General features: G+C 48.4%; 2 protein-coding genes across 5 annotated transcripts; one reads left to right on the plus strand and one right to left on the minus strand.

The window, feature by feature from the left end:
- Window positions 1-3,005: 3,005 nt before the first annotated feature.
- Window positions 3,006-8,433, plus strand: LOC106575937 (C5a anaphylatoxin chemotactic receptor 1). 3 transcript variants are annotated; one of them, XM_014152687.3, is made up of 4 exons: window positions 3,038-3,090; window positions 4,650-4,737; window positions 5,443-5,636; window positions 6,439-8,433. In XM_014152687.3, exons 3-4 carry the CDS (start codon window positions 5,490-5,492, stop codon window positions 7,411-7,413), a joined length of 1,122 nt encoding a protein of 373 aa, XP_014008162.1. In that variant the 5' UTR covers window positions 3,038-3,090; window positions 4,650-4,737; window positions 5,443-5,489; the 3' UTR covers window positions 7,414-8,433. The 3 variants fall into 3 exon arrangements, with proteins under 3 accessions (XP_014008166.1, XP_014008162.1, XP_045569960.1); XM_014152691.3 differs by lacking the exon at window positions 4,650-4,737 and having other exon boundaries at window positions 3,006-3,090; XM_045714004.2 differs by lacking the exon at window positions 3,038-3,090 and having other exon boundaries at window positions 4,220-4,737.
- Window positions 8,434-10,270: 1,837 nt separating this feature from the next.
- LOC145865981 (uncharacterized) lies at window positions 10,271-21,029 on the minus strand. 2 transcript variants are annotated; one of them, XM_082970869.1, is made up of 6 exons: window positions 20,929-21,029; window positions 20,489-20,610; window positions 20,048-20,224; window positions 18,920-18,988; window positions 14,869-14,988; window positions 10,280-12,818 (listed from the first exon to the last, which is right to left on the minus strand). In XM_082970869.1, exons 2-4 carry the CDS (start codon window positions 20,600-20,602, stop codon window positions 18,962-18,964), a joined length of 318 nt encoding a protein of 105 aa, XP_082826995.1. In that variant the 5' UTR covers window positions 20,603-20,610; window positions 20,929-21,029; the 3' UTR covers window positions 10,280-12,818; window positions 14,869-14,988; window positions 18,920-18,961. The 2 variants fall into 2 exon arrangements, with proteins under 2 accessions (XP_082826994.1, XP_082826995.1); XM_082970868.1 differs by having other exon boundaries at window positions 10,271-12,818; window positions 14,869-18,988.
- Window positions 21,030-22,115: the final 1,086 nt, after the last annotated feature.

Genomic DNA, 22,115 nt, shown 5'->3' on the forward strand with positions numbered 1-22,115 from the left:
GTAATCTGTAGTTGCTACATCCGTATTTGGACTTATAAATTATATATATACATACACATCCATTAATTCTTGAAGAATATAACTTATATGAGCTTAGTTCAACTGTCACATGAGAATCTGAAATATAAGCTTGTTTTCTCCTATGTTTGTAAATATTGTAAATGTAAACAAACACTGTAAGTCCTCATAACATGGTTAAAAAACAATCATTTTGATATCATGGATGGTCATTCCTTGCATCTGTCTAGTAATCTGAAAGTTAGTTAACATTTCTCCAGGCCCATCCCTCAGCTTTTTTTTACCAAAACAGAGTCGGGGTAGACGTTTTGTTATTTTTCTGTTATTTTACCAGGTAAGTTGACTGAGAACACGTTCTCATTTACAGCAAACGACCTGGGGAATAGTTACAGGGGAGAAGAGGGGGATGAATGAGCCAATTGTAAGCTAACATTGTGATAGCCTGGAACCTGTCTCTACACCTTAATACAGCCATCTATTGGCCATGGAAGGTAACAGCCTGGAACCTGTCTCTTCACCGTAATACAGCCATCTATTGACCATGGAAGGTAACAGCCTGGAACCTCCTGTCTCTACACCTTAATACAGCCATCTATTGACCATGGAAGGTAACAGCCTGGAACCTGTATCTACACCTTAATACAGCCATCTATTGACCATGGAAAGTAACAGCCTGGAACCTGTCTCTACACCTTAATACAGCCATCTATTGACCATGGAAGGTAACAGCCTGGAACCTCCTGTCTCTACACCTTAATACAGCCATCTGTTGACCATGGAAGGTAACAGCCTGGAACCTGTCTCTTCACCGTAATACAGCCATCTATTGACCATGGAAGATAACAGCCTGGAACCTCCTGTCTCTACACCTTAATACAGCCATCTATTGATATTAGAACTGCTGGGGTGAGAGAGAGAGAGAGATTTTCGTTTTTTACTTTAGAGCTCCAGTGACTAAAAGAGTTCCTTCCTCCGTGATGAAATAGTCTGTTAAAACATTGTGAAACAAAACAAAAATACTATCTTATTCTGTTGCAGTCATTAGACGATACTACGCTCTAAGACCCAGTCAAAAGCATAGCCACTATTAAAGGCTGCAGGTCCAGACAAGCTGGACCCCTACCTGTTAAAGATAGCAGCTGATATTATTACTGAATCTGTAGCTCACATCTTTAACGTGAGTCTCTTGACCAATTCCATACCCAGCATTTAGAAATCAGTTTATGTCTTCCCACTGCTAAAGGGTGGAGATCCCTCAGATGCTAATAATTACCGTCCTATCTCTAAACTCCCTATCCTGGACAAAGTCTATGAATCCCTAGTGAATTCCCTATCCTGGACAAAGTCTATGAATCTCTAGTGAACTCTCTATCCTGGACAAAGTCTATGAATCAGGTGAATCCAGGTGAAAGCTATGATCCCTTATTGATGTCAAATGTTAAATCCACTTAGGTCAGTGTCGATAAAGGGGTGGATACTGGTTAAAGAAGGATTTTTAAGCCTTGATACAATTGAGACATGGATTGTGTGTGCGTGTGTACCATTCAGAGGGTGAACGAGCAAGACAAAATATTTAAGGGCCTTTTGAACAGGGTACGAGTATTGATCCCAGGCGCACCGGTTTGTGTCAAAGAACTGCAACGCTGCTGGGGTTCTTCACGCTCAAAAGTTTCCAGTGTGTTTCAAAAACGATCCACCATCCAAAAGGGCATCCAGCCAACTTGGCACAACTGTGGGAAGCATTGGAGTCAGCATGGGCCCAGCATCGCTGTGGAACGCTTGACATCCTGTAGAGTCCATGCTCCGACGAGTTGACGCTGTACTGAGGGCAAAACGTGCTGCAAGTCAATATTAGGAAGGCGTTCTTAATGTTTTGTACACTCAGTGTATATTGACAATTTGAACTATTCATTTAGTGTAAATGGCTCAGTTCTGCCTCAAGGACAAGATTCATCCCAACGTCAACATGCATATCAGATGGTAAATCCTCCTTCCTGATCGTTCCTGTAGACGTATCATACTATATCAGATGGTAAATCCTCCATCCTAACCCTTCCTGTAGACGTATCATACTGTATCAGATGGTAAATCCTCCACCCTGACCCTTCCTGTAGACGTATCATACTGTATCAGATGGTAAATCCTCCATCCTGATCGTTCCTGTAGACGTATCATACTGTATCAGATGGTAAATCCTCCATCCTGATCGTTCCTGTAGACGTATCATACTGTATCAGATGGTAAATCCTCCATCCTGATCGTTCCTGTAGACGTATCATACTGTATCAGATGGTAAATCCTCCACCCTGACCCTTCCTGTAGACGTATCATACTGTATCAGTTGGTAAATCCTCCACCCTGACCTTTCCTGTAGACGTATCATACTGTATCAGATGGTAAATCCTCCACCCTGACCCTTCCTGTAGACGTATCATACTGTATCAGATGGTAAATCCTCCACCCTGACCCTTCCTGTAGACGTATCATACTGTATCAGATGGTAAATCCTCCACCCTGACCCTTCCTGTAGACGTATCATACTGTATCAGATGGTAAATCCTCCACCCTGACCCTTCCTGTAGACGTATCATACTGTATCAGATGGTAAATCCTCCACCCTGACCCTTCCTGTAGACGTATCATACTGTATCAGATGGTAAATCCTCCACCCTGACCATTCCTGTAGACGTATCATACTGTATCAGATGGTAAATCCTCCATCCTGGTCCTTCCTGTAGACGTATCATACTGTATCAGATGGTAAATCCTGGTAAATCCTGACCCTTCCTGTAGATGTAACTCAGAAAGGAAAAGCATCCGCAGAGGCGTGTAATGATCCTCCACGTGTTTAGTGTTGCCTTCGTAGAGAGAGAGAGAGAGAGAGAGAGAGAGAGAGAGAGAGAGAGAGAGAGAGAGAGAGAGAGAAGAGGAAACACATCCTCTAGCAAGCTACCTTCTCAAGAGATTGCATCAATAAATTCTGCCTAGCCACTCCTTCCTCTTTTATTCTGTCCTCCTCCTCCTCGCTCTCTGTCTCAGAAGCACAGGGCGGCCCGACAGACGCAGAGGCATGTAAGTCAAACCTTCCCTTAAAACTTCCCTACCCATCTATTAAATAAATATATCTTATCACAAAAAAAATAGCACATGTATTTGTGAAATGGAAATCGTTTCTATGTGTTGTTTTTGTATAAAAAGCCATGGCTCTCAGCAGCGGTCAGTGAAAACTGATAAGTTATCAGAGAACACAGAGTTGCAGTGAGTTGGCAGAAGTCAGCGTTCCCATTGTGCTGGAAGTAGACCCGGAGGCATGAAGGTGAAGGTGTGTTGCAAGGCAGGATGGGGGAGGGGGGGGGGGGCTGTATTGGAGGAGGTGAGGGTGTGTTGGAGCGTGGTTCAGGGTGTGTTGTAATTTAGTAATTCTTAGGATGGTAGCTAGGTATGTCTGATAAGCATGGACAGGCCCAGAGAGAGAGAGAAGAGAGAAGAGAATGAGAGAAAAGAGAGAGAGCGAGAGAGAGAGACAGAGGGGGGAGAGAGAGAGACAGAGAGAGAGCGAGAGAGAGAGACAGAGGGGAGAGAGAGAGAGAGAGAGAGAAAGAGACAGAGGAGAAAGACGGAGAGCGCGAGAGAGAGACAGAGATTAGTATTAGCGGCGTCCCACTGGACACATACATCAGTTCAACGTCTAGTCAGGATTTACATTGGGTTGAGATTTAGGTTCAAAGGTTAAAAAGAGACTAAATGCCCCTACGTTGATGACTTTTTGCAAATCCAATCAGTTTTCCACATTGATTCAACGTGATCACTGGTTGAAATGATGTGGAAACAACGTTGATTCAGATTCAAACTGTTTTTTCCCCAATGGTGTGTGTGTGTGTGTAGGACAATAGTGTCTGATGTGTGTAGACAGGCCCAGAGAGAGAGAGAGTGTAGGAGTGAACCACAGGTTGTGGTGAGCCGACCTCATGTTGTGGTTGTGCTGAGCCGACCTCATGTAAGTCGCTCTGGATAAGAGCGTCTGCTAAATGACTTAAATGTTAAATGTTAATGTTGTGGTGAGCCGACCCTCGGGTTGTGGTTGTGGTGAGCCGACCCTCGGGTTGTGGTTGTGCCGAGCCGAGCCGACCCTCGGGTTGTGGTTGTGCCGAGCCGAGCCGACCCTCGGGTTGTGGTTGTGCCGAGCCGACCCTCGGGTTGTGGTTGTGCCGAGCCGACCCTCGGGTTGTGCCGAGCCGACCCTCGGGTTGTGGTGAGCCGAACCTCGGGTTGTGGTGAGCCGAACCTCAGGTTGTGGTTGCGATGACTTCAGGGTGGGATCGTCCTCATTCCTTTTTCACCCAACACATCCCTGACTCACTCACTGTGCATTTCCTCCGAAATACTCCAGGCAGAGGATGAATGAACCGGGAAGCATGTGGTTTTGACACGTTAAACCCTCTCTGGACAGGTTTCTCAGACCCAGACTAAAGCCTGGTCCTGGACTAAACACTCTTTCAATGGCAAGTCTCCATTTAGAATAATTGTTTTTCCGTGACAAGGTTTAATCTGGATTTGGGAATCCGGGCCTCTGAGTAAATATTTTTAGAACATCAAACGTATATTAAATGTATTAACATTAACATTAACAGAAGGATTGGTTACCCAGACCCAGCTGGACACGTTGGACGAGGCAATAAAACCAGTCCTGCAGGCTGTCAGTCACAGAACAGTGACAGGGTAAACACGAATACAATGTTACACCGTACTGTAGTCTAGCTAGTCTGACTCCTCCCTGTAGTCTAGCTAGTCTGACTCCTCCCTGTAGTCTAGCTAGTCTGACTCCTCCCTGTAGTCTAGCTAGTCTGTCTCCACAGGTCTCCTCACTGTAGTCTAGCTAGTCTGACTCCTCCCTGTAGTCTAGCTTGTCTGTCTCCACAGGTCTCCTCACTGTAGTCTAGCTAGTCTGACTCCTCCCTGTAGTCTAGCTAGTCTGTCTCCCCAGGTCTCCTTCCTGTAGTCTAGCTAGTCTGTCTCCACAGGTCTCCTCCCTGTAGTCTAGCTAGTCTGTCTCCACAGGTCTCCTCCCTGTAGTCTAGCTAGTCTGACTCCACAGGTCTCCTCCCTCTAGTCTAGCTAGTCTGTCTCCACAGGTCTCCTCCCTCTAGTCTAGCTAGTCTGTCTCCACAGGTCTCCTCCCTCTAGTCTAGCTAGTCTGTCTCCACAGGTCTCCTCCCTCTAGTCTAGCTAGTCTGTCTCCACAGGTCTCCTCCCTGTAGTCTAGCTAGTCTGTCTCCACAGGTCTCCTCACTGTAGTCTAGCTAGTCTTTCTCCACAGGTCTCCTCCCTGTAGTCTAGCTAGTCTGTCTCCACAGGTCTCCTCCCTGTAGTCTAGCTAGTCTGTCTCCACACTAAAATATATCTCCATGCTGTCTGTCTCCACAGGTCTCCTCCCTGCAGCTCCAGGTGTATATCTTCCTATCTGAGCCACTATGAACGTTGTGAACAGCAGCCAGTGGTTCCTGAGCCAGCCGTCTCCCAGCCCAGCGGGACCCAGTAAAGGACTGGGCTGTACTGATACCTGGCAGGCAGAGACGGGCCGTATCGCTCAGATGATAATCACCATATTCATCTTCCTGGTGAGTCTCTAGTCTAGAGACTCATTCTAGTTCAGTCCACTTCAATCCAGTTACTGCTGTCTAGGTTTTCGTTCCAGCACGCTTGATTCAAAAATCGGCTTTAATCATGACCGTGCCATGGTGAATCAGTGGGGGTTAGTGCTGGGTTGGAACAAGACCATGCCATGGTGAATCAGTGGGGGTTAGTGCTGGGCTGGAACAAGACCATGCCATGTTGAATCAGGGGGGTTTGTGCTGGGCTGGAACAAGACCATGCCATGGTGAATCAGTGGGGGTTAGTGCTGGGCTGGAACAAGACCATGCCATGGTGAATCAGTGGGGGTTAGTGTTGGGTTGGAACAAGACCATGCCATGGTGAATCAGTGGGGGTTAGTGCTGGGTTGGAACAAGACCATGCCATGGTGAATCAGGGGGTTAGTGCTGGGCTGGAACAAGACCATGCCATGTTGAATCAGGGGGGTTAAAGCTGGGCTGGAACAAGACCAGGCCATGTTGAATCAGGGTGGTTAGTGCTGGGCTGGAACAAGACCATGCCATGGTGAATCAGGGGGGTTAGTGGTGGGCTGGAACAAGACCATGCCATGTTGAATCAGGGGGGTTAGTGCTGGGCTGGAACAAGACCGTGCCGATGTTGAATCAGGGGGGGTTAGTGGCTGGGCTGGAACAAGACCATGCCATGTTGAATCAGCTGTGTTAGTGCTGGGCTGGAACAAGACCATTCCCACTTGGCATAGCTTCAGTTCTTGAGGTTCCTGCAGAGTCTTGCTGGTTTATGACATCACTTCCTCTTATCTGTCCCCAGGTGGGCGTGTCCTTGAACAGCCTAGTGGTGTATGCGTTGGCCTGGCGTGGGCGTGGCCGCCTGACGAGGCGTGGCAGCTTGGGCATAGGGGAGACGCGTGGCGCCAGTAGCTTCCGCGTCTACGTCGTGAACCTGGCGTTGGCTGACCTGGTTCTCCTCCTCCGCACCCCACTGATGCTGGCGTACCTGGCCCACGGCTGTAGCTGGCCCATTGGGAAAGTAGCCTGCCGCCTGGTGGTATTCCTGAGAGGCCTGGGGCTATACGCCGCAGCCTTCCTGCTGTGTGCCGTGGCTGTGGAGAGATGCCTGTGTCTCCTCAGACCGGTCTGGTCCAGTCTGAAGCGTCCTCGTTGGGCCGTTCCCCTGGTGTGCGGTCTCCTCTGGGGGCTTGCTGCTACCCTGGCTGCCCCTTACCTCCACACTGCAGACCTGCTGGAGATCAACGGTACTACCCAGTGTCTGGAAAGCATGGGGTACAGCACAGGGCTGTTTGTGACAGAGACGGTCGCTGGGTTCCTCCTGCCTTTGACGGTGTTCCTGGTGAGTAACGTAGCCGTGCTGTGGACCGCCGGGAAAGCAGGGGGCGCAGGACCGACCTCTCCATCCACCTCTTCTTCTTCCTCTTCGGCGACTGCGAGACAGATGGCCAGGCTGTACCGGGTCCTCTTCCTCACCATGCTCCTCTTCCTCTCCTGCTGGGTCCCTTACTTTACCTGCCGCTTCCTGCGGGCGCTGGCCGCAGGGCGACCTGACCGGGCGGGACTGTACCGGGCGTCGTTCACGGGGGCATACGTCTCTCTGTTCCTGGTGTACCTGAAGAGCTCCCTGAACCCTGTCCTCTACGTGTTCGCTGCACGAGGCCTGGGGCGCACCGTCCGCGCCTCGCTCCCCTCCACCATCGAGAGAGTCTTCAACGATGACTTTTCTGACTCCAGGAGTAGACGGACCCTAAGGAGGGAGGATTCACAGATCTAGTGCCCTAAAAATCCCCGTTAGGGACCTTACATATGGGAGATTCACAGATCTAGTGCTGGGACCTTGCAATTTTACTAGCAGACTGTAGAGATCCACTGTGACTGCTGGCCAACATGAACTCAGACGTTACAGCTTGCTTCAGCCCTATCTGGACTACATGGCCTACATTATTAGGACTATATTGCATTATCTTAGGCTGGGTGGCAGGCTTGCTTCAGCCCTATCTGGACTACATTATTAGGACTATATTGCATTATCTTAGGCTGGGTGGTAGGCTTGCTTCTGCCCTGTCTGAACTACATGGACTACATTTTTAGGACTATACTGCATTATCTTAGGCTGGGTTGCAGGCTCCCTTCAGCCCTGTCTGGACTACATTATTAGGACTATATTGCATTATCTTAGGCTGGGTTGCAGGCTTACTTCAGCCCTATCTGGACTACATTATTAGGACTATACTGCATTACCTTAGGCTGGGTGGAAGGCTTGCTTCAGCCCATTGACGTCATCAGACCTGGACTTTCGGGGATTTAGCCCCGAGTCTTGGTGTAAAACAAGCTAGGCTGCACTGCATTATACACTGCAAAGAACTCCAAACATGAGGCCTGCCCTGCCTTTTCAGTGCTGCCTAAAACAACCACTTCTGTGTACGGTGGCCCTTTAGGAGCACTAGCGGGGGGGGGCCAATGCCCCTGTGACAACAATTTTGGACCCCCTTTGTGGCCCCCCTAAATGTGGAGTATGAAATAATTTTTACATTACAAATTTTTTGCCATCGTTCTTTTTTTTTTACATCCGTTATTAGACAGTGGCAACAATGATGATTATGAACATGGTCTTTTGCCTGCTAATGCCTGCAATGCAGTGAAGAAAATGATATGACAACAATAACGTCTAATGTAACTGGCCCCTCTAACAGTACAACTGGCCCCAGCTTGGCCCCTCTAACAGTACAACTGGCCCCTCTAGAACCAAGCAAGGAGGGGTGCAGAACCAAGCAAGGAGGGGGGGGGCAGAACCAAGCAAGGAGGGGGGGGGGGGCAGAACCAAGCAAGGAGGGGGGGCAGAACCAAGCAAGGAGGGGGTGGGCAGAACCAAGCAAGGAGGGGGGGGGGAAGAACCAAGCAAGGATGGGGGCAGAACCAAGCAAGGAGGGGGGGGGGGGGGGGGAAGAACCAAGCAAGGATGGGGGCAGAACCAAGCAAGGAGGGGGGGAGCAGAACCAAGCAAGGAGGGGGGGGCAGAACCAAGCAAGGAGGGGGGGGCAGAACCAAGCAAGGAGGGGGGGGCAGAACCAAGCAAGGAGGGGGGGGCAGAACCAAGCAAGGAGGGGGGGGCAGAACCAAGCAAGGAGGGGGGGGCAGAACCAAGCAAGGAGGGGGGGGGCAGAACCAAGCAAGGAGGGGGGGGGCAGAACCAAGCAAGGAGGGGGGGGGCAGAAGCAAGGAGGGGGGGGGGCAGAACCAAGCAAGGAGGGGGGGGGCAGAACCAAGGAGAGGGGGGGGGGCAAAACCAAGGAGAGGGGGGGGGGCAAAACCAAGCAAGGAGGGGGGCAGAACCAAGCAAGGGGGGGGCAGAACCAAGCAGAGGAGGGGGGCAGAACCAAGCAAAGAGGGGGGCAGAACCAAGCAAAGATGGGGGCAGAACCAAGCAAGGAGGGGGGGCAGAACCAAGCAAGGAGGGGGGGGCAGAACCAAGCAAGGAGGGGGGGGCAGAACCAAGCAAGGAGGGGGGCAGAACCAAGCAAGGAGGGGGGCAGAACCAAGCAAGGAGGGGGGCAGAACCAGGCAGGGGGGGGGGCAGAACCAAGCGGAGGGGGGTGGGGCAGAACCAGGGAGGGGGGTGGGGCAGAACCAGGGAGGGGGGTGGGGCAGAACCAGGGAGGGGGGTGGGGCAGAACCAAGCAAAGATGGGGGGGCAGAACCAAGCAAAGGGGGGGGGGGCAGAACCAAGCAAGGAGGGGGGCAGAACCAAGCAAGGAGGGGGGCAGAACCAAGCAAGGAGGGGGGCAGAACCAAGCAAGGAGGGGGGCAGAACCAAGCAAGGAGGGGGGCAGAACCAAGCAAGGAGGGGGGGGGGGCAGAACCAAGCAAGGAGGGGGGGGGGCAGAACCAAGCAACGAGGAGGGGGGGGCAGAACCAAGCAAGGAGGGGGGGGGGGGGGCAGAACCAAGCAAGGAGGGGGGGGGGGCAGAACCAAGCAAGGAGGGGGGGGGGGGCAGAACCAAGCAAGGAGGGGGGGGGGGGGGCAGAACCAAGCAAGGAGGGGGGGGGGGCAGAACCAAGCAAGGAGGGGGGGGGGGCAGAACCAAGCAAGGAGGGGGGGGGGGGGCAGAACCAAGCAAGGGGGGGGGGGGCAGAACCAAGCAAGGGGGGGGGGCAGAACCGAGCAAGGAGGGGGGGGGCAGAACCGAGCAAGGTGGGGGGGGGGGGCAGAACCGAGCAAAGAGGGGGGGGGCAGAACCAAGCAAGGAGGGGGGGGGCAGAACCAAGCAAGGAGGGGGGGGGGGCAGAACCAAGGAGAGGGGGGGGCAGAACCAGGGAGGGGGGGGGCAGAACCAAGCAAGGATGGGGGCAGAACCAAGCAAGGAGGGGGGCAGAACCAAGCAAGGAGGGGGGGCAGAACCAAGCAAGGAGGGGGGGGCAGAACCAAGCAAGGAGGGGGGGCAGAACCAAGCAAGGAGGGGGGCAGAACCAAGCAAGGAGAGGGGGGCAGAACCAAGCAAGGAGAGGGGGGCAGAACCAAGCAAGGAGAGGGGGGCAGAACCAAGCAAGGAGAGGGGGGCAGAACCAAGCAAGGAGAGGGGGGCAGAACCAAGCAAGGAGAGGGGGGCAGAACCAAGCAAGGAGGGGGGCAGAACCAAGCAAGGAGGGGGGCAGAACCAAGCAAGGAGGGGGGGGGGGCAGAACCTAGGAGAGGGGGGCAGAACCAAGCAAGACCTGGTGTAACAGGGTTGGTTGTGTTTCCACTTGCCTCTAAATAAATGTGTATTTAATGTTCAAGCATTCTTATTGGTTGGTTCAACTTTGATGACAATACAGTGTGTTGTGATGGGCCCCCGCTTGCAGATAGGGATGAGATCGGGAACGTCAGGTCTCCCCCAGTATGAAAATGTGATGCAAGTGGTCGGTCACGTTCTGAATACAAGTTTGCTGTACGTTACTGATTTATACATGTGTAGGGGTATATGGTACCTGTTAGGGATTGAGGGGGCTTTCTGGGATGTGCTTTGGCGTATGATTGCTGTAGATAAGTGTGTTAGCTAGCATACACCGACGTAATCGGTCACATAATCCCACTGCTAACACAGTTGTCTTCATGCTATAGATTTTACCATTGACAGCCATCCAATACAGTTAAACCCTGCACAACTACTGTGCTGTTTCCCATTTAACAACAGGTATTAAAATGACGGTCAACTGGGACCACTGGCTGGTGTGATCTATTAGGGCAAAAACACAACGCCAGGAGATTTACATCTGTTTACACCGGCGAGATCCTATTGGTGCGTTCTAGCGTCATCTGGCAGCTTCATTAAATAGTACCCGCAAAACACCAGTCTCAACGTCAACAGTGAAGAGGCGACTCCGGGACGCTAGCCTTCTAGGCAGAGGTCCTCTGTCCAGTGTCTGTTCTTTTGCCCATCTTAATCTTTTATTTTTATTGGCCAGTCTGAGAGATGGCCATTTCTTTGCAACTCTGCCTAGAAGGCCAGCATCCCGGAGTCGCCTCTTCACTGTTGACGATGAGACTGGTGTTTTGCGGGTACTATTTAATGAAGCTGCCAGTTGAGGACTTGTGAGGCATCTGTTTCTTAAACTAGACACTAATGTACTTGTCCTCTTGCTCAGTTGTGCACCGGGGCCTCCCACTCCTCTTTCTATTCTGGTTAGAGCCCGTTTGCACTGTTCTGTGAAGGGAGTAGTACACAGCGTTGTACGAGATCTTCAGTTTCTTGGCAATTTCTCGCATAGAATAGCCTTCATTTCTCAGAACAAGAATAGACGGACGAATTTCAGAAGAAAGTTCTTTGTTTCTGGCCATTTTGAGCCTGGAATCGAACCCACAAATGCTGATGCTCCAGATACTCAACTAGTCTAAATAAGGCCAGTTTTATTGCGTCTTTAAAAATCAGCACAACAGTTTTCAGCTGTGCTAACATAATTGCAAAAGGGTTTTCTAATGATCAATTAGCCTTTTTAAAATGATAAACTTGGATTAGCTAACAACGTGCCATTGGAACACAGGAGTGATGGTTGCTGATAATGGGCCTCTGTACGCCTACGTAGATATTCCATTTAAAAAACAAATAATAATAATAAAAAAAAAATAATAATAATCACCCGTTTCCAGCTACAATAGTCATTTACAACATTAACAAATGTATACACTGTATTTCTGATCAATTTGTTGTTATTTTAAATGGAGAAAAATAAAAAAGTGCTTTTCTTTCAAAAACAAGGACATTTCTAAGTGACTCCAAACCGTTGAATAGTAGTGTATCTGTCAAAGACCTCCAGGTGTTTTTGAGAGCTCTTAAATTAAAGAAAACATTTCTTCCCTGAAAGAACTTCGTTAACAGGATGGAGGAGTAAGCAGAATGCCGTAGATGTGTCTGGCCACTTCCCCCTTCTACAGAACTCACAGATCACAGCCGCAATAAACCACAGCTATGAAAACCAGTTCTTTTGACAGCCTCAGGTTATCAAAATGCATGGAAACCTGTGTGTGTGTGTGTGTGTGTGTGTGATAAGAGAATTATCTAATAAATGTAAATGAATCAATAAACCATGATGAATTATTAGTCATACAGCAGGTTTAATGAATAATCAATGTAATGATCAATGTAGGGATCGATTAGTCTGATTAGTTCCGGAAAGTCCAGAAACCACTGGAGAGGGAAAGAAATGTGTGTATGCAATTAGGAGGGACACCAGGAGACAGATGGTCAAGGGAGTGAAAGCTTCAAAGAGTTCTTGAACCTTGAGGGAAAAGAACTGGCTGAGCGCTGGATAGTGATAAAGTGTGAGAAGTTTATGGGGGATGCAGGTCACCAACGGATTGTGTGTAAATGCATGTGCGTAAGTAAGCAAGAACTATATAATGACTGTTTTGTTATCCTGACCTCAGAACGTTCTCTGAATAAAGCTACAGAAACCTTTTGCAGAAAGCTGAGTCCTTGCCTAATTATTTTAACCCATTGTCTTACAAACCTTGGGCATTAGTCAAGGCGAATTGATTATTATCATCATCAAGATATAAAATTCCTTTAACAGTGTGTGTGTGTGTGTGTGTGTGTGTGTGTGTGTGTGTGTTATAGCTTGCTTGTTGACCTGTAAGGGTCTGTCTTTGCGCTGAGGTACAGGGGGGAGACGCAGGACTCCTTGCTCTGACAACTGGAGGATCTGAAACAACAGGGGGAGAGGAGAGAAGGAGACATAAACAGAAGCACACAGTCTGCATCTCAAATGACATTAGACCCAGAGCCTGTTCCCTATATTAGCGCATTAGACCAGAGCCTGTTCCCTATATTAGCGCATTAGACCAGAGCCTGTTCCCTATATTAGCGCATTAGACCAGAGCCTGTTCCCTATATTAGCGCATTAGACCAGAGCCTGTTCCCTATATTAGCGCATTAGACCAGAGCCTGTTCCCTATATTAGCGCATTAGACCAGAGCCTGTTCCCTATATTAGCGCATTAGACCAGAGCCTGTTCCCTATATTAGCGCATTAGACCAGAGCCTGTTCCCTATATTAGCGCATTAGACCAGAGCCTATTCCCTATATTAGCGCATTAGACCAGAGCCTATTCCCTATATTAGCGCATTAGACCAGAGCCTATTCCCTATATTAGCGCATTAGCCTTTGACCAGAGCCTTTGGGCCCTGGGGGAAATATTGCCGTATTTAGGTAATAGGGTACTATTTACAACGCAGGAGAGGACTTGATCCCATCAAAGAGGAAGCTTTCCAGTCAATGAAAGAACCAACCACCAGAGGCCTCAGACCAGATACCTAAATATGGACTTCCTTCCTATTTTCTAGTCCTTCTATTACAAAACCAATTGTAGGCCTGGGAGGAGGGGGGGGGGGGGGGGGAGAGGAAGAAAGATGCCTTCTGAGAAGCACGGAGGGGGGAGGGGGGAGAAGCATTCTGAGAAGCACGGAAGGGAAGAGATGCATTCTGAGAAGCACGGAGGAAGGAGGGAGTGATGCATTCTGAGAAGCACGGAGGGGAGAGATGCATTCTGAGAAGCACGAAGGGACAGATGCATCCTGAGAAGCACAAGCATAGAACCGTCGCTAAAAATACTATTGAGGGAAAAAGACAAGTCTTCAAAGCAACTACTGTTGTTCTAGTTACAGACATGTGTCACAGCTTTCTGTGAGTATATGATGTATTTCTGACCTGGTAACATTGGGTTATTGGCACCAAAGAGGAGTCACAGCTTTCTGTGAGTATATGATGTATTTCTGACCTGGTAACATTGGGTTCGTGGCTCCAGAGAGGAGGAGTCACAGCTTTCTGTTAGTATATGATACATTTCTGACCTGGTAACATTGGGTTCGTGGCACCACTTTACAACCCGGAGAAGGCTGTAGTTAGTAGGGTTTTGATGCCCGCGAGGCCGAGCCGAGCGCTCGATTTGCAGTGAAGAGGTCAAGTAGCCTAGGCCTAGCGCTGGCAAGTTTCTGTAGGATATTAGTCTACATTTACTGATATACAATTAGGACATGTAGGCTAATTTGATTAATCTATCTAGCAACAATATGATGATATTTAGAGAGTTAGCAACAGGGTGTTTTGAGTTCCCACTTCCTCAGGCTGTGAATAAAACAGCCGTTACGTAAAAAAAAAAAAAAAAAATTGCGGCAAATTCTCTGAAGAGCCAAAAATAAAAACAATTCGGATCATTCCGGATCCTATTTTGACAGGTTACACATCGGAATATAAAATCATGCATTTCCTGGTTATGTTAGATGAAATATCTTTTTTTAAATCATAAGCTACCGCGCCAGTTGTCTTACGAGGCAGTGAGACCACTGGTTCAGAGCCCTGCTGCTAACGTAAAGTAACTATGTCTTCAAAAAAACAGTTTGTAACTATGTTGCTGGATAACAATCATCACAATATGTCCATATCAGACAGATCTAGAACCTCCCCCCACAAAGGATCTATTGTCATTTATCGCTGATTTATCATTATCGCAGAACAAGTTTAGCTGGGCCATTTACGGAATGGCCCCGGCCGCGGGGGAAAGGATACGGAACGGCCCCGGGGGAAAGGATACGGAACGGCCCCGGCGGAAAGGATACGGAATGGCCCCGGCTGCGGGGGAAAGGATACGGAACGGCCCCGGCTGCAGCGGAAAGGATACGGAACGGCCCCGGCTGTGGGGGAAAGCATATGAGATATTTGAAGTAGTATTTGAACCAAGGTCTGGTTTGTCTTACCTGCTGGTTACTCTCTTCCTGCTGTTCTAGTTGTTGTCTGAGGTTAGAACACTGGTGCTCCAGAGAGTCTCTCTCCTTCTCTAGCTGTTCTAGAGAGCCCACCACAGCACTCAGCTCCACCTGGACACACAGTAGCAACATCAGACTAGGTAACCACACACACACACCCCCCTTCCTGTGTCTCACCACCAGCTTGTCGAGGATCTTCTTGCCAACAGCTGACTTCCTAGTCTCTTCCTGGTGTTGACGGGAAGAATGACTCGTCACTTCCTGTTTCTGGATTGGGACTGACAGTTGAGCCAGTTTAGACAGGAACCTCAAACCAGAATACAGTCAACGTGTTAGCCAAGAAAGACAGTACCAGGGGGCGGCAGCGTAGCCTAGTGGTTAGAGCGTAGGGGCGGCAGCGTAGCCTAGTGGTTAGAGCGTAGGGGCGGCAGCGTAGCCTAGTGGTTAGAGCGTTGGAACCAGAATACAGTCAACATGTTAGCCAAGAAAGACAGTGCCAGGGGGCGGCAGCGTAGCCTAGTGGTTAGAGCGTTGGACTAGTAACCGAAAGGTTGCAAGATCGAATCCCTGAGCTGATAAGGTAAAAATCTGTCGTTCTGCCCCTGAACAAGGCAGTTAACCCACTGTTCCTAGGCTGTCATTGTAAATAAGAATGTTCTTATTAACTGACTTGCCTAGTTAAATTAAATAAAAATCTTACAGTAGGCTCAAGTTGCTCAACATATATACATGCATTCAGAAAGTATTCAGACCCCTTCCCTTTTTCCACATTTTGTTACGTTACAGCCTTAAATCTACACACAATATCCCATAATGACAAAGCAAAAAAAAAATAGTTTTTTTTTTTTTAATAATAACTTATTTACATAAGAATTCAGACCCTTTGCTATGAGACTCGAAATTGATCATCCTCGAGATGTTTCTACTTGATTGGAGTCCACCTGTGGTAAATTCAATTGATTGGACATGATTTGGAAAGGCACACACCTGTCTATATAAGGTCCCACAGTTGACAGTGCATGTCAGAGCAAAAACCAAGCCATGAGGTCGAAGGACTTGTCCGTAGAGCTCCAAGACAGGATTGTGTCAAGGCACAGATCTGGGGAAGGGTACCAAAAAAAGTCTGAATGTCCTTTAGTGGCCCAGCCAGAGCCCGGACTTGAACCCAATCGAACATCTCTGGAGAAACCTGAAAATAGCTGTCCAGCGACGCTCCCCATCCAACCTGACAGAGCTTGAGAGGATCTGCAGAGAAGAATGGGAGAAACTCCCCAAATACAGGTGTGCCAAGCTTGTAGCATCATACCCAAGAAGACTCGAGGCAGTAATCGCTGCCAAAGGCGCTTCAATAAAAAATGAATGAGTCAAGGTCTGAAAACTTATGTAAATGTAATATTTCAGTTTGACATTTTTTATAAATTTGCAAACATTTCGAAAAAAAAAAAATTTTGCTTTCCTCTGTCCAGTGTCTGTGTTATTTTGCCCATCTTAATCTTTTCTTTTTATTGGCCAGTCTGAAATATTGCTTTTTCTTTGCAACTCTGCCTAGAAGGCCAGCATCCCGGAGTCGCCTCTTCACTGTTGATGTTGAGACTGGTGTTTTGCGGGTACTATTTAATGAAGCTGCCAGTTGAGGACTTGTGAGGCGTCTGTTTCTCAAACTAGACACTAATGTACTTGTCCTCTTGCTCAGTTGTGTACCGGGGCCTCCCACTCCTCTTTCTATTCTGGTTAGAGCCCGTTTGCGCTGTTCTGTGAAGGGAGTAGTACACAGCGTTGTACGAGATCTTCAGTTTCTTGGCAATTTCTCGCATAGAATAGCCTTCATTTCTCAGAACAAGAATAGACGGACGAATTTCAGAAGAAAGTTCTTTGTTTCTGGCCATTTTGAGCCTGTAATCGAACCCACAAATGCTGATGCTCCAGATACTCAACTAGTCTAAAGAAGGCCAGTTTTATTGCTTCTTTAAATCAGATCAACAGTTTTCAGCTGTGCTAACAGAATTGCAAAATGGTTTTCTAATGATCAATTAGCCTAAAAAGATACAACTTTTTTTATTATTATTTTTATTTTTTAAATCAGCCGTTTCCAGCTACAATAGTCATTTACAACCTTAATGTCTACGTTGTTTCTGATCAATTTTAATGGACAATTTTTAATTTTTTTCTTCAAAAACAAGGACATTTTTAAGTGAAAACAAACTTTTGAAAGGTAGTGTATATTATTCATTTAACTAGTCAGTTAAGAACAAATTCTTATTTACAATGACAGCCTAGGAACAGTGGGTTAACTGCCTTGTTCAGGGGCCGAACGACAGATTTTTACCTTGTCAGCTCGGGGATTCGATCGAGCAACCTTTCGGTTAACTAGCCCAACGCCCTAACCACTAGGCTACCTGCTGGTTACTGGCCCAACGCCCTAACCACTAGGCTACCTGCTGGTTACTGGCCCAACGCCCTAACCACTAGGCTACCTGCTGGTTACTGGCCCAACGCCCTAACCACTAGGCTACCTGCTGGTTACTGGCCCAACGCCCTAACCACTAGGCTACCTGCTGGTTACTGGCCCAACGCCCTAACCACTAGGCTACCTGCTGGTTACTGGCCCAACGCCCTAACCACTAGGCTACCTGCTGGTTACTGGCCCAACGCCCTAACCACTAGGCTACCTGCTGGTTACTGGCCCAACGCCCTAACCACTAGGCTACCCGCTGGTTACTGGCCCAACGCCCTAACCACTAGGCTACCCGCTGGTTACTGGCCCAACGCTCTAACCACTAGGCTACCCTGCTGGTTACTGGCCCAACCACTAGTCTACCTGCTGGTTACTGGCCCAACCACTAGGCTACCTGCTGGTTACTAGTCCAACGTTCTAACCACTAGGCTACCTGCTGGTTACTGTACCCCCGCACACCGACCAGCCTGTACCTGTACCCCCTGTATATAGCCTCGTTATTGTTATGTAATTTTCTTGTTACTTTTTTTATTTAGTAAATATTTTACTAAATTTTACTTAACTATTTCTTGAACTGCATTATTGCTTAAGGGCTTATAAGTAAGCTTTTCACGGTAAGGTCTACTACACCTGTTGTATTCGGAGCATGTGACAAATAACATTTGATTTGTTCAGAGAAGACTGTGTTGCTGCACAGAAACCACTACTAAAGGACACCAATAATAAGAAGAGACTTGTTTGGGCAAAGAAACACGAGCAATGGACATTAGACCGGTGGAAATCTGTCCTTTGGTCTGATGAGTCCAAATTAGAGATTTTTGGTTCCAACCGTTCCCACAGTGAAGCATGGAGGAGGAGGTGTGGTGGTGCTTTGCTGGCGACACTGATTTATTTAGAAATCAAGGCACACTGAACCAGCATGTCTACCACAGCGATACGCCATCCCATCTGGTTTGGGCTTAGTGGGGCTATCATTTGTTTTTCAACAGGACAATGACCCAATACACTTCCAGGCTGTGTAAGGGCTATTTGACCAAGAAGGAGAGTGATGGAAGGCTGCATCCAATGACCTGGCCTCCACAATCACCCAACCTCAACCTAATTGAGATGGTTTAGGAAGAGTTGGACAGCAGAATGAAGGAAAAGCAGCCAACAAGTGCTTAGCATATGTGGAAACTCCAAGACTTTTGGAAAAGCATTCCAGGTGAAGCTGGTTGAGAGAATGCCAAGCGTGTCGAAAGCTGTCAAGGCAAAGGGTGACTACTTTGAAGAATCTCAAATAGAAAAAATATTTTGATTTGTTGAATACTTTTTTGGTTACTACATGATTCCATATGTGTTATTTCATAGTTTTGATGTCTTCACTATTATCCAACAATGTTGAAAATAGTAAAAATAAAAGAAACTCTGGAAGGTGGTGTGTCCAAACTTTTGACTGATACTGTATATGAAAATAATGAGTAATCCAGTATTTTGGGGTGACATAAGTGCATCTATGGATGGGCTTATCCCTCAGTACAGGGCTAGGCGATGCTGATCATAGTGTAGCACTGGGGACAGCGGACCCACTGAGTTCTGTTCTCTCACCTGTTTTTCACAATGTTCAGATGTTTCTGTGATTCCTCCTTCTTAGTCCGTCTTCCGGCCAGAACAGACCTGAGGGAGGGAGAAACAGAGAGAAAAGGGTTTTAACTAATGAATCAGTTAGTAAACAACAACCTAGTGAAATCTTAAACCAGGGCCATTTTAACCTTCAGTTCACCGATGGGCCAGTGGCCATGTTACAGCTCCTCTGTGTTCCTAGACAGATGAACATTGGCTGAGATTCACAGTACAGACAGGCCCAGTCAAGAACCATCATGGAGGACGCTACTCACAGTACAGACAGGCCCAGTCAAGAACCATCATGGAGGACGCTACTCACAGTACAGACAGGCCCAGTCAAGAACCATCATGGAAGACGCTACTCACAGTACAGACAGGCCCAGTCAAAAACCATCATGGAGGACGCTACTCACAGTACAGACAGGCCCAGTCAAGAACCATCATGGAGGACGCTACTCACAGTACAGACAGGCCCAGTCAAGAACCATCATGGAGGACGCTACTCACAGTACAGACAGGCCCAGTCAAGAACCATCATGGAGGACGCTACTCACAGTACAGACAGGCCCAGTCAAGAACCATCATGGAGGACGCTACTCACAGTACAGACAGGCCCAGTCAAGAACCATCATGGAGGACGCTACTCACAGTACAGACAGGCCCAGTCAAGAACCATCATGGAGGACGCTACTCACAGTACAGACAGGCCCAGTCAAGAACCATCATGGAGGACGCTACTCACAGTACAGACAGGCCCAGTCAAGAACCATCATGGAGGACGCTACTCACAGTACAGACAGGCCCAGTCAAGAACCATCATGGAGGACGCTACTCACAGTACAGACAGGCCCAGTCAAGAACCATCATGGAGGACGCTACTCACAGTACAGACAGGCCCAGTCAAGAACCATCATGGAGGACGCTACTCACAGTACAGACAGGCCCAGTCAGAACCATCATGGAGGACGTTACTGACAGTATAGACAGGCCCAGTCAGAACCATAATGGAGGATGTTACTGACAGTATAGACAGGCCCAGTCAGAACCATAATGGAGGATGTTACAGTATAGACAGGCCCAGTCAGAACCATAATGGAGGATGTTACTCACAGTAGACAGGCCCAGTATGTTGTCTGGAGCCGTAATGGAGGACTTGGTCAGCGTTTTCCACTTCTCCTGACCTTTCAACTTCCTGGGACCTGCAACTGTGCCGCCTTTCTTCTTCTTCTTCTTCTTCTGTGGTTTTGGCAGAGGGACCTGGCTGCTGGTTCCTGGCTGGGGCTCCTCCTAAAAAGGGAGGGAGGGTACATGCAGACAGAACTTGTGTGAGAATGATGCGATGAAAGCAAAGGAGAACCATTTTACATTTTAGTCATTTAGCAGACGCTCTTATCCAGAGCGACTTACATTTTAAATACTGGTCCCCCGTGGGAATCGAACCCACAACCCTGGCGTTGCAAAACACCATGCTCTACCAACTGAGCTACAGTGGGACTATATTTTAGCTACAGTTTCCTCTCAAGAGGTTTAATTCTTCCCGAACTTTCTCACCTGAGATATTCTCCGTTGACATGTCTTTATAGCGGGTTTATTTGTCTTGTCGCCTGTCTTCTTGCCTTTAGGTGTCTGGGACGGGACGCGTTGAGATCCCCGGACAAGCTTCATAATTTTAACTAGGGAATAAAATACCGCGTCAGATTAGACGCTGTCAAGGCATATACGGGAAAAAACATAGCCGCTAAATAGATAATGATATACAATCTGAAAGCGAGCAAACATGAACACTGCCTAGACGAAACACGGATGTAGTTTGTTAAGTCAACAACAACAGCTAACGTTAAAGCTAGCTAAGGACCTTTTAACATTTTATACACAAGGCGACTGAGTAGAACAGTTTACAGGTGACATTTCTCGTTGCCGTTACAGCCAATGTCGGGAGAATAACAATAGCTAAAACACTTTAAAAACAAACGTTTGTAACTTTGACTTACCAGTTTGGCGGTATATTTCTTTCAAAAACGTTTGTTTTTGTACTCATTGCGCATGCGTTGTGAGCGGCAGGCAGACCACTCCCGGCGGCCATGATGGAAAGGTCAATGCGCTCTCCTCATAGAGAATGGTTGAGACCTCTAGTGGCCATGATGGAAAGCTCAATGCGCTCTCCTGATAGAGGACGGTAGAGACCTCTAGTGGCCATGATGGAAAGGGCAATGCGCTCTCCTCATAGCGGATGGTAGAGACCTCTAGTGGCCATGATGGAAAGGTCAATGCGCTCTCCTCATAGAGGATGGTAGAGACCTCTAGTGGCCATGATGGAAAGTTCAATGCGCTCTCCTCATAGAGGATGGTAGAGACCTCTAGTGGCCATGATGGAAAGGTCAATGCGCTCTCCTCATAGAGGAGGATAGAGACCTCTAGCTGCCACGATGGAAAGGTCAATGCGCTCTCCTCATAGAGGAGGATAGAGACCTCTAGCTGCCACGATGGAAAGGTCAATGCGCTCTCCTGATAGAGGATGGTACAGATCTCTAGTGGCCATGATGGAAAGGTCGATGCGCTCTCCTCATAGAGGATGGTAGAGATCTCTAGTGGCCATGATGGAAAGGTCAATGCGCTCTCCTCATAGAGGATGATAGAGACCTCTAGCGGCCATGATGGAAAGGTCAATGCACTCTCCTCATAGAGGATGGGAGAGTCCTCTAGTGTCCACGATGGAAAAGTCAATGCGTTCTCCTCATAGTGACCTCTAAGGGCCATGATGGAAAGGTCGATGCGCTCTCCTCATAGAGGATGGTAGAGACCTCTTGTGGCCATGATGGAATGGTCGATGCGCTCTCCTCATAGAGGATGGCAGAGATCTCTAGTGTCCATGATGGAAAGGTCAATGCCTCTCCTCATAGAGGATGGTAGAGATCTCTAGTGGCCATGATGAAAAGTCAATGCGCTCTCCTCATAGAGGATGATAGAGACCTCTGGTGGCCATGATGGAAAGGTCAATGCGCTCTCCTCATAGAGGATGGTAGAGACCTCTAGTGGCAATGATGGAAAGATCAATGCGCTCTCCTCATAGAGGATGGTAGAGTCCTCTAGTGGCCACGATGGAAAGGTCGATGAGCTCTCCTCATAGAGGATGGCAGAGGTCTCTGGTGGCCATGAAGGAATGGTCAATGCGCTCTCC

This window comes from Salmo salar, unplaced genomic scaffold, assembly GCF_965601325.2.
Source record: "Salmo salar unplaced genomic scaffold, fSalSal1 ptg000055l, whole genome shotgun sequence".
Lineage (NCBI taxonomy): Eukaryota > Metazoa > Chordata > Actinopteri > Salmoniformes > Salmonidae > Salmo > Salmo salar.